Source organism: Pyricularia grisea (assembly GCF_004355905.1).
Source record: "Pyricularia grisea strain NI907 chromosome Unknown Pyricularia_grisea_NI907_Scaffold_7, whole genome shotgun sequence".
NCBI classification, from domain to species: Eukaryota; Fungi; Ascomycota; class Sordariomycetes; order Magnaporthales; family Pyriculariaceae; genus Pyricularia; species Pyricularia grisea.
Window position 1 is genome coordinate 3,044,706 of NW_022156720.1, and position 14,386 is coordinate 3,059,091.

Genomic DNA, 14,386 nt, shown 5'->3' on the forward strand with positions numbered 1-14,386 from the left:
AATGGAAGGCAACATCATCGCTCTGACTTGATGCTGAAAGGCAGCCCTCGTCACTCTACCTAACCTTACCTAGGTACCTACTTAGGTATTTGGGCACGCTACATTTGATCTGCTTGGCTTGCATTCGATTCATTTCTGCCTCGTAGACAATAAATTCTCCTCAGACAGCCTGGCTGGTTTGGTTTGTGTGCCTCGTGGTCTCGCTTCCAGTCCTTCCCCACCCCTGAGCTACACTCACCGTTGGTCACGTTGTCCAAGACTTAACTCTGAATGATGTGTGCATCGAGACAGAGGGGTAAGCAAATCCACTCGCAAGGTGCAAAACCAAGGATGCGCTGCATCATGCTGTCCTCATGCAATATCATGAGCTATACACCGACCTTCGATTAACTACACAAGCTCACTCGAAGTTCAGGGATGCACTAGTCTACTCCTTCGTGGGTGCTCTTCTTTTCACTGTATTTTCTTCCTTTCTTCCTTTTTTTTTCCTTTGCTTCTTTTGTTTTTTATTCTTGTTTGCCGCCGGGTTTTGATTAAAACCCCTAACAGATTGCGGCCTCAGCTCTGTAGTAGAGATTTCGAAATGTACAAACAACAGAGTCTCTTCCCTTGCGGCTATGACGAAAGTGGCAGACGGTAAGCAGATAGAACACTCATCTCGTATCTTCCATCTATTCGTCGCTCTCCTCCTCGCTCTCCTCTCCCTCCTTCTTAGCCGCAGCCTTCTTGGTCTTCTTCTTTGGCTTCTTCTTCTTGTTGCCGGTGTTACGCGACAGGGGCTGCTCCAAGATCTTGAGGACCTCCTCGTCCTCGATTTTCTTGTCTGTCTGGTACTTGCTCACGTCCAGGGGCGGGGCAGCTCCCAGCTTGGTGATGCCGTTCTTGGTAATGGCTTTGATACATCACGGTTAGCATGATTCGATGGCCTTGAACAAAGAGGCAAGGCACAAAATTGCATAGAGCCATATAAGAATCGGGAGAGGTGTAAGAGTAAACTTACCAAGGGTGGTCAACAACCTGGCAACCGGTGCGCCATCCTTGTCGCCAACGAGCTCGTACTGGCGGAAGACGTTGCCACGCACGCACTCGACGACACCCGACTTTGCGTCACGCTCGTCCTCAAGCTGCCTCAAGCTGAAGGGGAACGTGCCGAACTTCTTCTGCACCTCCGAAAGGATCTTCCTTGACGTCGGGCGCTTCAGGCCGTAGGTAGTGGTGGTACGGCGGTGCAGAGTGGCTCTCTGATCCAGCTGCTTCACTTTACCACTCCCCAAGCTGACCCCCATCTCGACACCCCAGACCTCGCCGACCTCGGGGACACCCTCGCCCTTGGCTCCCTCACCAGGGGCGATGACAATCTTCTTTGTGCCCTCAATCTCATTCCTGCCAAAGAGCCACGAGGTAGTGCTCTCAACAAGGTTAACCTCGTACGCCTTGGCGACCTTCTCCAGAAGGCTGGTGATCTTGCTCTGGGTGTGCGGCTTCACGGCGGCCGCCTTGGCCTTCTCCTCGTCGGTGCCCTGGGCGAGCAGTCCAGGGGGGACCATCAAGCGCAGCAGCAGCTCGTTGGCATAGTAGTTCGCCAGCATCAGGTCGGCATCGCGGCCAGTCACGACATCTTCACCTTCCTTGGGCACGAGGATAGTGTCGCACACAATCGATCCGAATCCGTCGATCTGGGCGCCAAGCTGGATCTTGACAGCCTCGCCCGCCTGGAGCTCCGTAGCGGCCTCTGCCTCGTCGGTCTTGAGGGGGGTGTAAGGTGTCACATAGGAGCTGGGCGAGACGGTCGTGGGGTGCGAGAAGCCTATGCACGTTTACAAGTCTTTAGCTTTGCGAATTTCTCAGACCATTCATGCCCTGGGTATTGGCTGCACCAATCCGGGAGGTAACCAAGATGGAAGCCCTCGGGTTGCGACGGCACGCATCAAGACACTAAGCTTACCCTTGGTGATCTTCTTTCCCCTGTAAACCTTGGCGACCTCCTCCTCAATCAGCTGGTCTCCCTTCTCGCAGATCTCGATAATCTTGGCGCCAGCAACGCAGAGAGCAGTGACATCCTTGAGGACCTTCTCGGAAATCTGGGCAGCGGTCTTGTACTTGGTGAGGGTGTCGGGGTTGTTGAGGGTGTAGTCTGGTGGAAGAGCTGTTAGCAGCAGAGCATGGCTTATGGAGATAATGGCATCATGTTGGCTGTGAGCTTCTGCTTTGGGGCGCAGACGCGAGGCACGCGAGCCCGGGGTACTTGATGTGTGTGTGGTACCAGATAGAGACGCAGTAAAAAAAAAAAAAAAAAAAAATAGGGGTGTTTTCCCTAACCTATTTCCTTATCCTCGGACGCCATCTTGCTTAGTGGGTGGTCTCAGAGAGACCTTTAAAAGTTGTTAAATATGAAATCGCAATCGAAAACCTCTATTTTGTGGATTGACAGATGGGGAAAGGTAACAAAAAATAAGGACTAACGATCGCAGATGTCCAGGAGAGATGAGTGACGATGGAGGGGTAGGTAACGGGTATTTTGGATGTAGCAGAAGCTATTTGCAGGAGCGGGGGAGGGGGTTTTCTGTGCGCCTCATGCCCGCTTGGGGCCTCACTCCGTAAATTGACGGCATATAACCCATAATGATACATAGGTGTACATCCATTCCCAATTCTGATCTCTCTCGCCATGCGGCGCACGTCACGTACGACTGTACGACTCCACTCTTACTAGACTAGAAGCAGAAAGAAGGAAAAAAAAGAAAAAAGAAAAAAAAAACTTATATATTAAAAAACCAGGAAGGTCCCAAGGCAGGTAGGCAGGCAACCCAGGCAGGTTTTCCGTGGGACTGACGATAATCGAGAGCTTTTGTTTGCTCCGAGTCAGGAAAGCTTCATGCCAGTCTAAAAGCTACCATGCTTTAGGTGTTCAACTTGAGAATCAAATACATAATTCAATGGCCCAAGTCGCTCGAGTCCAGGATGATCCTGTCGATGTGGGAGATGCATAAGCTGCCAAACTGATCCATTGCATTAAGGTTTCTTTGGCGGTTTCTTTTTTAGATGTCTTAGCTTTCCATCTCGTTGGCATACCGTAACCTCTTTGTCTGGCAAGCTACGAGGTGGGCAGCAATAGAGGCTAGGGTACAAGAGGCAGGCAAAAATGAGGTACTTGATGATGTATACTGTGCGCCCCATATAAAGTATTCGCAGCTAGGACTGTGCTCCACCTTTAGCTTGGTAGAGATCAGAAATCGCAAAGTCCAGGCGCGACTGAACGTGTCGCGGCCCGCATGCAAAAAGAAGGCTGACATCCTTTACTGGGGGGCATTCATCGACTTTCCGACGCGGCAAAAGCCACCACCGTGCCTGGAACTTTTTTGTGTAGCCTCGCGAATTGAATCGCCATCAGCCCAGCCCAACCCAACATTCAATTCATTGCGCGACTCCGCCGTCGCATTTTTATCATATTGTTTTACTGCGGGGGCCAGCTACAGTTGCTATATCGTCTTTGTTCGCATTGCATCACTGTGTGCGACAACTATCGTGCACGCGCATCGATTGAGCGGGTAGATGAATGAGCAGCGCCTTCAATTGCTTGTATAGCTGAGAGGTAAGGTACAACATTACCTACCTATCTTGCCCACATACCTGCCCAGCTGGCTAGATCAGATCTAGAAAAGTGCTGGTCCGCCATCCAAGTGCATACCAGTCAGCCCGCCACTGCGTCGAATTACTGTACGGACCATTCCATCCCATTCCATCGCCGGAGCGACGAACGACCGACCGTCACGTCACGTCAGTGAAGGACGAGCGCGCCTTCAGATAAATCGAACCCTTGCGCGCCGTGTGACATATTTATTGGCCTTGCCCACTAGATGGCAACCTCAGATCCTTCCAACGCCACGCCTCCCGGCCCCGGTTTGGATGTCGGCGCTTCCAATGTCGACAATGCTGTGACCTCTGGCCAGTCGGCGGCCGCGTCGGTCGCTGGTTCATCGTCATCTTCCGCCGCGCCCGCCGCCAGTTCCGATCCATCGGCCCCCGCTCAGAAGCATTCTTCATCGCCTCCTGCCAAGACTTTGCCCGTGAGGACAAAAGAGTCCCTTCAGGAATATGTCCTCAATCGCATCATGGCACGGGACAAGGTGGCCCACGAGGCTTTTGTCAAAACGGAAGAACGAGCGAGGGCGGCAATGGACAGGCTACACAGAAAGGTCGAGGAGTATGAAACAATCCACGCGCATAAGAATGAGTTTACACCAAGTCGCATGTACGGCCAGGGTTACAACGGCTTCGGGAACGGCACGACTGATGATCCCGCCGGTCCTCGAATCATCTATCCCAAAAACAAACCGAGACCTGGCAAGAGGACAACCGAGCCACTCAAGTGGCGGAAGAAGGACATGCGCAAGCAGGCCGAACAACACGAAGAGCTCGTTCCCATAAGAATCGACGTGGACTATGACAAGGTCAAACTTCGAGACACTTTCACCTGGAACCTTCACGATCGTCTGGTATCAGTGGACCTTTTTGCGCGCCAGCTATTGGAAGACCTCGGCCTGACGCCACAGAAGGATCCAACGTTGTATTCTCCCGTTTTGACGCAGGTTGGCCGCCAGATCCTCGACCAGCTTGAGGATTTCTATCCCAGTGTTTGTTCAGACGAGGATGCATTGGATCCTGAGCTGCCATACTCGGCGTACAAGAACGACGAGATGAGGATTCTTGTGAAGCTAAACATCACAATAGGGCAGGTTACCTTGGTGGACCAGTTCGAGTGGGAAATCAACAACCCAATCAACTCACCCGAGGAATTTGCGAACAGCATGTCACGGGATTTGTCGTTATCAGGCGAGTTTGCGACAGCTATAGCGCACTGCATACGAGAGCAGAGTCAACTTTTCACCAAGAGCCTGTACAGTATAGGCCATCCGTTCGACGGTCGCCCGGTGGAGGATCCTGACCTGGTCGCCGCATTTCTGCCTTCTCCGATTCCATCTGTCTTTAGACCGCAACAGCAAGCTAAGGAGTATGCACCTTATCTTTACGAGCTCACAGACGCCGACTTGGAGCGTAACGAGGTCATATTCTCTCGCGAACAACGGAGACAGAAACGATCAGTCAACCGTCGTGGAGGGCCGCAATTACCAGATCTCAAAGAACGCCAGCGCACCGTTCGCACGCTCGTTGTATCCTCAGTGCTGCCCGGTGCCGCCACCAGCGTGGAAGAGAGCAGGCTATACAAGAGGGTTCCCGCGGGTCCTGGGCCTGGAGGGCGTAGGAAGGGATTACGGGATGGTGATCTGTCAGACTCAGACGATAGCGAAGACTCTGCGCCAGATTCACCCGCCTTATCCCAGCTAGTTGGCACCGCTCGCACGCGCGGTATGCGCGGAGCGGCGACAGCGGCGCAGCAGAGGATGGCGAACCTGGGCCGCTCAGAGACTCCGGAATCAGGCACGATATTATACCACGATGCGCGCCCATCTCGGCGCTTCAACCCGCGTGAGGCTAGAGAATCTACGGAGGATACCCCAAGTTTGGTTGTGAAACTCACTGTTCCGAGAGAGCGGCTGAAGAGGCTGCTCGACGGCGAGAGGGTCAAACCATCCATACCGGTTGGTCTGAGAACACCAGGCATGCCTCAGCGGAATCCGGGTGCCATGGGCCCTCCATCAACACCAGCGACATCCTCACAAAACTTGGCGGCTACACCTTCCGGCGTACAATCGTTGCCACCAGGGCAATTTGGCCGCCTTCCCGCACCACGGCCACCAATAGGCGATCCTGCCCCGACAGCGGTTAGTTTTTATTTATTCACTTTCTGAAAACTCCCACATGATCCCTTTTGCTCGTTACTGACACCCATACTGCAGCCTCCTGTTCCTGACTGGCTCGTGGCTAGCCTACGAGAACTGCAACAATTGTACCCCAGCGACATGTTTGAGGGCACTATGAGGTATTGCGCTCTCAAGGCCGAGACTAATCAAGTGGTGGCCGCGCCGCCCTTGGATCAGCCGGCACCTCCGGAACTTGTTTTCTACTACCTCCCGCGCATCCGTTGTCTTGACTGTCCTGGAAAGGTCTACACTCCAGGACCAGATACGTCAGTCATCAACTTTGAGGTGCATCTCAAGAACCGTGGCCACCGCGAGAAGGTGGACCAACGCGTAGGAAGGTTAGTCTCACAAAAGAAAATCCCCCCCGTGGTACGATACTTGCGATACTTACCATGAATACAATCTCCGAAACAGGCCTACTGCCCCACGCAATCCTTCCGCTTCCGCCCCTCGCCCATCGGCCTCTCAATCACCTGCTCCCCGGGCGCCTTCGGCATAGGACTCCGGATATTCCAGCCCCATCAGGGCTATGCGCACAACCAGATACTCTACTGAACATGGTGTCGCAGCCAAACCTGACGAGGGGATTTACGGGATGGACGTTTGGGACGAGAGCAGCGAAAGTGATGAAACAGAAGATGACCCCAGCGATGCCGATTGGATCGAGGGCAGTTGTTAAAGCGACGAATATCTATAACTAAAAGAAATAGGGATACATCATTCTATTTCTCGATTGTGTGCATATATTATCACCTTGGCCCGCCCATTGTTTAGCTTTCTTCTTTTTTCTTGCCCTAGGCCCATGTTGTTTTTGGCCTGTATTTATTTACTCAATATATGATCATCCCATTCGGACTCGGGTCTTTGGCTACTATATACGTAATCATTTTGCACAGACATCAGGAGGCAGTCGCATAGTATATATACACTTGGCAATCATCAGGTATTGGATTTCTTGAAAGCCATCATGGTAAGACGCTGGCTGTCTGCGTTGCATGTTAACACCCATTCAGTCTACTCCAAAACCAGCCACTCGTCAGTAACAGCTCTAGCCCCTTCCAAATCCCCCGTGCTCAAACAGTAAGTCCGGATGTTCATGGCAGACTCGAGACTAAGATCCTCCCGGCGCCTAGCGGGAACACCCTTGCCTCGCACCACCTCGGTCCCGGCGGCCTTGGCCTCGACCAGGACCTTGCGATAGTACTCGAGGGCGAGGTCGTGGATCCCCAGCAGGTGGTAGGTGCGGGCGACGTTGTAGTGTGCCTCCTGGCGCTCCTCGGGCGCGGCGGCCCCGCGCGTCGTCCTGTCCTCGTAGTACTTGAAGATGTACGAGAAGCCCTGCATCAGCGTATACTGCCGGTTGTGCGACTGCCGCTTGAGCGCCCAGTGGATGTAGGCGAGGCCGATGACGAGGTTGATGGCCGGGTTGTCCGGGTCGACGGTCCGCGCGCGCAGAAAGTAGGCCAGCGCGTACTGGTAGCTCGTCGACGCAAACAGGATGCACCCGTACAGGACGAGGAGGACCGCGTCGACGCCCGTGGGGCTGGGAGGTGCGGCGGCGGGTGTTGCAGAGGCCATCTGCGTTTCTGAAAGGGCAGATGGTTGCGAGTCTGGGTTGGTCGCTGCGCCGGACCCGTCTTCTTCCTCCTTGGCCTTGGCGGCCAGTATCTCGTCCATCTGGCGTATCTGACGGAGCATGAACTTTTGCGACGGGCCGGACTGGTACCAGGTGGGCGAGGTCTGGCAGACGCGGGTGAGGGCGGCAAACATCTTGTATCCGTCGGTGACGAAGGGGTTGTGGATCATAAAGTAGCGCGCGATGGCGACGCACGTCTCTTCGTCGCCGGCCTGAACGGCGCATGACGCCCAGGCCAGGTGGATGAGCATCAGGCTATCCTTAGCCTTGCCGTAGACGATCGAGTCTCGCGCCGACTGGCACACGGCGTACGCCTCGCCGATCCGTTGCTGGCGAGCCAGTGAAATGGCGTACTCGAGGAATAGGTCCAGCCAGTCGTTGAATGGGATGCCGCGATGCTCTTGGCGCTCGATCTTCTGCGGTGCGGCTTCTTCGCCTTCGGTCTCGACGGGAGCGAGAGCTTTTGAGGGTGATGATTGCAGCATTAGCATTTCTCTTCCTCTAGTCAATTGTATCCAGGTAGGCGTTTACAGGGTGGGCAAAGGGTGACGTGTCTTACTGTTGTGTAGTCGTTTTGCCATGTTGGCGATGGACCTAGACCTCTCATCGCCGGTGTTACCGTCTGCAGATGCCTCCGCCTTGAAGAAGTTCCCGTAACCGAGAGAGGAGACGTATCGTTCCCAAGAGTAGAACTCCCTGAAAGACCTGAAATCATCCACCAACTCCTTGGCAGCCGACATCCACTCGGCAACCACTGGGTCGTTGGTGTCATGCCCGCCACTTGCAGCCACATTTGCATCCATCTCAGCCTTGAGACGTTGGCACTCGGTATACCTTTCCCGGAGCCGTGCCGTGACCTCATCCTCGAATTTCTTGCGTGCCGACTCGCCACTGCCACCGCCGATAAGTCTTCGCGGCCGGTATTTGGCCTTGGTGTTTGGGGCTCGCTTCGAGGCGCCTGTTCTGTACTTTTTAGGCTTGGACACAATCTTGCCCCTGTCCACAACGTAGCGGTGCGTGAGGCCGTCGTAGACACTCTGCCCAGCTTCCAAGCTCAAGGCCTCACCAACCAGCCTGAACGCTTCGTCTCGTTCCTGTGCCTCCTCGTACATCTTTGCCAGCTCGTAACGTGCCTCGATGTTATCCTCGTCCACTTCGAGCGCGTAGATGAAGCAATCCTCGGCCGCTGGCCCATCTGCCAGTTGCACGTGGCACTTGGCACGCTTGACATAGTATTCAGCATCCAATGCTTCGCCGACTAGGTCTCGATATAAATCATAGTATAAAATGGCGCGCTCGGGCTTCCCGCTTTCGCATAGTTGGTCTGCAATCTCTTTGGCAATGTCAGGGGTGAATTGAAGCTTGCCCCTAATCTCTGCATCTTCTGGGTCAATGTGACTAAGATGTCTCTGCAAGGCTTCATTAGTATGAAGTATCCTCTGGAAAATGTTTGCAAAAATAAGTAAAACATCATATGGCAACATACCATTGCTTCATCTTCCATGTCTGTCCTAAAGCGATACACGGCAAGCTTGCCCCTGAGCTCGAGAGGTAGGCCATTGCCATAGCTTTGGGGCAGGAACTGGCCTTGATGGAAGCCCTCTACCTCCAACCTTCGATCATCATCCAAGTCCCACTCACGATCATCCTGGCATTGGTCCCAGAGAAGGTCGTCATTGCGGCCTACCAGCCACCTCACCAGAGACTTGAGCCATTTTGCGGATTCATCATACCTCTCCAGGGAAGCCAGGAGCTCTATGAAGATACGGACGTCAATCCAGTCGAGAACTTGATCGTCATCCAACGTCTGTCCTGACCTGAACTGCTGAATGCAAACTTCATATGCTGATACAGTGGCTTCAATTGCCTCCTTCGCCCGCCTTGCATTGTATGCATGCTCAGCCAGGCTGCGAACAACACGAAGATTATAAGGTCTCTGTTTGAGGTAGTCGAGATAAGCAGCAACGGCCTTGCTGGATTGTCCCAAGTCCGCGAGGATGTTGGCTTTGCCCAAGCGAGCAACTAGGTTTGTCTTGTCGATCTGGAGTACACTCCTGTAGCAGTCCATAGCTACTTTCAAGGTCTTTTCTATTTCTTCGGGTGAATCCTCACGGGCGCCATCCACCATGTGCAAAGCTAGGTCTGCCGTACCAAGCCAAAGCTGTGTGTCGCCTTTGGTGAGTGAGGCCTGGATACGTTTGGCCTCAAGTGCGTGCCGCCAGTCTTCTCTCTCCTCATACACGGCTGCCAAGATTCCCCAGGCTGGAGCCACTTCCGCATTGAGGCGGATGGTTTCCCTTGCGGCTTGTAGAGCCTCATCGTAGCGATTGGCTATGAAGGCATTGGTGGCAGCATCGACGAGCACCTTGATCTCTGTGGGCAATTCTTTGGCCTTGCGAGGAGCTTTCTTGACTGGCGGCCCCTTCCTCACCAGCGGTGCCCTCTTGACCTTTTTCCGCGGGGGAGGTTTCGTTGGAAGGCCATCATAAATGTCTTCGTCATCGTCTTCCTGGGGATTTTGAAAGGTGTCGAGAAATGCAGTCCTGTCTGCTTGGGCCCTGTTGATCTGCTCTTGGACCCCAAGATACACCGAGTCTGCATCTGATACCTCGGAGATGGCACCTCCTTCTTCTCCACCAGATACCTCTTGAAAACTAGGGTAATTTTACATGTTAGTTAATGGGGTTCCAAAAGTTCAAAAGCCAGGTAGACTTACTCCCTTAGCGCGTATTCAAAGTCTTCTCTTGAAAAAACAGTATGACCCAGCTGCTCATCTTGGTGTATGAGCTGGTTGTCAAGCAGCGCGTCTTCAGGATATGGGTTATCCATAATGGACTTGTTATCAAAGCAAAGCGAAACAGTCTTCTGCGGCCTGTTGTTGCCTTGTCAGACTAAATGCATAGTTTACGAACGGCTGATTTTTGCCGAACCCGTGATCGCTTGGGTTGATATACTGAGAAAAGTGAATTTAAAGCGTGAACTTTATGTGTCAATTGGGATCAATAGTGGTCAGGGTTGATATGACAAAAAAAAAAAAAAAAAAAAAAAAAAGGATGGCGCTGATTGAGGGCTTTTGTTCTCAAGTTATCGTTATTGACTTCGTTTTTTTTTTTTCTTTTTTCTCTCTCGTGATGGGTGGCAGTTTGTTCTGCATACTGCTAACAATTCCAGGCTCGCTTCAATTGTGGAATCCCTTTAGACTTGCTCATGTGAGCATAATTTCTCCCAGTTGCTCCGCAAGCAATACTAGATTTTTGAATTATTACTTCCAGTTTCTCTTAGCAAGAAAGCCACAGAGTCTGAACCATCTGAGGCGCGCAATGCAAGCCATGCCAAGCTAGCGATTATGCAGGTTCCGGTGTGAGTGAATTCCAACTCTGCAGCAAAATGAAAGCCCTGTCGCGTTTCAAAGCACCGGCAGGCCGGGTTGCTGCACAGTGGTCCGTGCCCAGGGATCCATAAGGTTTCTCCTAGCCACACTAAAATACGCACAGCACTGTAAACCCTTGTCAGCTTTCAACCCCAGTCGCGTTTTCCATTTACCTGGCTTGGATCCATGTGCAGCTGCGCGGCGAAGGCTCGCTCAATTTGTGATTGAGCTTTTCGTTCCTCAACCTACCCGCCCTCAGTCCAGCTGTTTGTTTGTTTCCTCGCGTGGCACAACAAACACGGCTAGCTGAGCAGACCAAACAAACATCGATAACCTGGTGGGCTGGGAGAGAGTGTTTTAATTTGACTGTCAAGACGACGCTGGTCGTCCTGCCTGGCTGGCTTGTCTCTTTACAGCCTCTGTCGTCTCCACCATTTTTTTGTTTGCCGCGATATCGGATCCAATCCAGCTCAGCATCAAACCTCGCGAACGAATCCCCATCCGAACTCTCACCGCGCACTTGGCCTATTCGAATACTACGCGAACAATCAAATTCTCCTATTGTCTACCTGTTTTGCTGGCTAGCCGGCAACGGGTTGTCAAATGGAGACCGAAAGACAGCTGGGCGTGACGCCTCCAGTCTCAGTTCACCTACCAACAGAGGAGGAAAAGCAGGCAACGGACTCCCTCCTAGCCGAGCTACGTGCCCAGAACTCGTTCGAAAGCCCGATTGAGACGGAGAAAAGGTGCGTTTTCACGCCAGTATTGATACTCCCTCATGAAGTTGCCCAAATACTGATTCCCCCCTTCAATCAGGCACGCTGTGCTTCGCTCGTTACAAGAAATCGCCGATGCCTTTGTCAAGATCGTAGCCCAGAAGAAGGAGCCGGACAATGCCGTACTGATCAAAGATGCCCGGGGAAAGGTATTTGCGTATGGCAGTCTCCGACTGGGAGTATGGGGGCCGGGCTCGGATATCGACACATTGGTTGTAGCTCCACGATACGTCACACGAGAGGACTATTTCGAACACTTCCCGGGCCTGTTGGTAGAAATGGCACCGCCAAATGCCATTACAGATCTCTCTGTCGTCACCGATGCGTTCGTGCCCATCATCAAGTTCGAGTTCTCTGGCATCAGCATCGATTTGATCTTCTCCAGGATCGCCACGATGAAGCAACTACCTGCGGACCCCAACTGGAACCTCCGGGATTCTAATCTCCTTCGCGGTCTTGATGAGAAGGAATTGCGATCCGTCAACGGCACCAGGGTTACCGACGAGATCATCAACCTAGTTCCCGAGCAGAATGTCTTCAGAACTGCCCTTAGAGCCATCAAGCTCTGGGCTCAACGTCGCGCAATCTATGGAAACATTGTCGGTTTCCCCGGAGGTGTGGCTTGGGCTATGCTGGTGGCTCGGGTTTGCCAGCTATACCCCCGCGCGACAGCATCTGTGGTTGTCAACAAGTTCTTTTGTATACTCATGAAGTGGCCATGGCCCCAGCCGGTGCTTCTGAAGGCTATAGAAGACGGACCTTTACAAGCCAGGATCTGGAATCCGAAGGTAGGTAACCTTGAATGCTTTCAATCTCAATATAGCCAAGCAGAACTGACCATAGATTTGCGACTCTTGTTTAGATATATCCTGGCGACAGATACCACCTTATGCCAATCATAACACCAGCATATCCATCCATGTGTGCGACCTTCAACATCACGAAATCTTCCAAGGATGTCATTGGGAGGGAGTTGGCCAAGGCCGCGGATCTGACTAATCTGATTATGGTGGGCAAGGTGCCCTGGAAGGACCTTTTCCAGAAGCATACATTCTTCACCAAGGACTTCAAGTACTACATCCAAGTGATCGCTGCTAGCAAGGACAAGGAGTCGCACAAACTTTGGTCCGGTTTCGTGGAGTCCAAGGTTCGACTCCTGGTGCAAGGCCTCGAAAGGCATGAGTCTATTGCAGTTGCTCGCCCGTTTATCAAGGGGTACGATCGGTCCCACCGATACTACGACGAAGCCCAGTTCAACCAGATTTTGGAGGGTAGTTTAGAACACCTCTGCCAAGATAAAGAGCCTCAATCAGGAGCAAAATCAGAGGTCCAGGTCAAGGAAGAGCCTGCGTCTAATGGGACTCACACCAATGGTGCTGCTGTGAAGGAAGAAGTTGCTATAAAGCAAGAGGGAGACGTCAGGATAAAACCCGAAGGGGAAGTAGATCCTAGAATTCTGCCAGAAAACGTACCCGAATTCCAGGGCCCAGCATCAGACATGTATACCACCACCTTCTACATCGGGTTGGAACTCAGGCCAGGTAAGCCAACTCCCTTCCAAGCTTGGTCGCTGTCTTGTGATTTCGGTCTTCATGACCTAGATCTGAGCGCGAGACTTGGAACGCAATACTAACACAGCAGGGATTTCTTGTCACTAGAAGCCAAATCTCTAGATCTGTCCTTTCAGGTAAACGACTTTAAGTGGCTTTGCTATGACTGGGCCAAATACAAAGAGGACCTTAGCGAACTTTGCTTCGTCAACATCAAAGACCTCCGGTCGTAAGTTTATCTCTGGATCATATACAAACAAAACTTAAAGGTTTCTGACTCAGACTATGTATCAGGTTTGCACTTCCTGACGATATTTTCGGCCCGGGCGAGACCAAACCTGTTAAACGACTTGTTAAGAAGAAGGTTCCGGTTGAGAGGAAACGTTCCGCCAACGAAGTACGTCGTCCCACCCATGGTTTGCTAACGGCAAAGTTGGCAGTTCCCCCAAACTCAATATGTTTCCTCCTTATGAATGCGCCCTGGAGCATCAGCTCCCTATACTGACTTCCTTTGTAGGATAACCAAGCACCTGCGAAACGCCATCAACCCGCAACAGTCGCCAATGGTGTTTGAATACAAACGCCCTGAATCTTCTGTGCTGATGCGTACGCTTCACTGCACCTAGTCCTGATTGTTTTGGTGATGTTAACCCAAAAACGAAGCAAGGATATTGGGCTGGATACCAGCAACTGTGGATGATGGGCTTGCGTAGTCCGTTAAGCCAGGACTGAGTGGCTCTAATGACAGACAGGTTCTTTCCCTCACCAGCTATAGACATACCGACACGGCAGAGACGACTGAACGAAATCCCATCAGAATATGGGGCTGCAGAGAGACTCACCGAACGAGCAGCTCCACGAGATTCCCGCTACGAGCCTTAGAACCCCACTCACTGCCACAAATGTTTGACCATCTCACTGCGATTTTTTTTTCTTTTTCTGCCACAAAACCATACTTTTCACGGAGAGAGCTTACGGATGTAGCGTTTCTTTTTACTTTTCTATGCATTTTTAATTTCGTTCTTCTGCCAAGAGGACTTTGCCCACGAGGATACGGACACTCTTGTTCTTTTGGTTTTTTGTTTTCTTTTTTTCTTTTTTTTTTTTTTTTTTTTACGGCATTTTAAGTTGTTTCCACAGATACGTGGATGGACATTTCGGCAGTGCGGACAGGTCCAACAAAATGGAGCGGGATAACACGAAGAATAAAACGGCCCGCGGCTTCTTGTGTG

At 52.1% G+C, this 14,386-nt stretch overlaps 4 protein-coding genes across 4 annotated transcripts; 2 read left to right on the forward strand and 2 right to left on the reverse strand.

Moving 5' to 3' along the window:
- Positions 1 to 367: 367 nt before the first annotated feature.
- On the reverse strand, positions 368 to 2,491 carry PgNI_09930 (uncharacterized protein). Its single transcript, XM_031129911.1, has 4 exons — positions 2,320 to 2,491; positions 1,946 to 2,146; positions 1,001 to 1,807; positions 368 to 892 (listed from the first exon to the last, which is right to left on the reverse strand). The coding sequence occupies exons 1-4, from the start codon at positions 2,342 to 2,344 to the stop codon at positions 672 to 674; spliced, it is 1,254 nt and encodes a 417-aa protein (XP_030977877.1). The 5' UTR covers positions 2,345 to 2,491; the 3' UTR covers positions 368 to 671.
- An 879-nt stretch (positions 2,492 to 3,370) lies between these two features.
- Positions 3,371 to 6,716, forward strand: PgNI_09931 (uncharacterized protein). The gene is made up of 3 exons (XM_031129912.1): positions 3,371 to 5,783; positions 5,859 to 6,191; positions 6,237 to 6,716. Exons 1-3 carry the CDS (start codon positions 3,858 to 3,860, stop codon positions 6,375 to 6,377), a joined length of 2,400 nt encoding a protein of 799 aa, XP_030978096.1. The 5' UTR covers positions 3,371 to 3,857; the 3' UTR covers positions 6,378 to 6,716.
- A 120-nt stretch (positions 6,717 to 6,836) lies between these two features.
- PgNI_09932 (uncharacterized protein) lies at positions 6,837 to 10,287 on the reverse strand (the record flags this gene model as incomplete). The annotated part of the gene is made up of 4 exons (XM_031129913.1): positions 6,837 to 7,918; positions 8,018 to 8,867; positions 8,945 to 10,112; positions 10,175 to 10,287. 4 exons carry the CDS (start codon positions 10,285 to 10,287, stop codon positions 6,837 to 6,839), a joined length of 3,213 nt encoding a protein of 1,070 aa, XP_030977878.1.
- A 699-nt stretch (positions 10,288 to 10,986) lies between these two features.
- Positions 10,987 to 14,315, forward strand: PgNI_09933 (uncharacterized protein). Its single transcript, XM_031129914.1, has 6 exons — positions 10,987 to 11,574; positions 11,645 to 12,392; positions 12,467 to 13,145; positions 13,263 to 13,383; positions 13,449 to 13,551; positions 13,672 to 14,315. The coding sequence occupies exons 1-6, from the start codon at positions 11,432 to 11,434 to the stop codon at positions 13,726 to 13,728; spliced, it is 1,851 nt and encodes a 616-aa protein (XP_030977879.1). The 5' UTR covers positions 10,987 to 11,431; the 3' UTR covers positions 13,729 to 14,315.
- Positions 14,316 to 14,386: the final 71 nt, after the last annotated feature.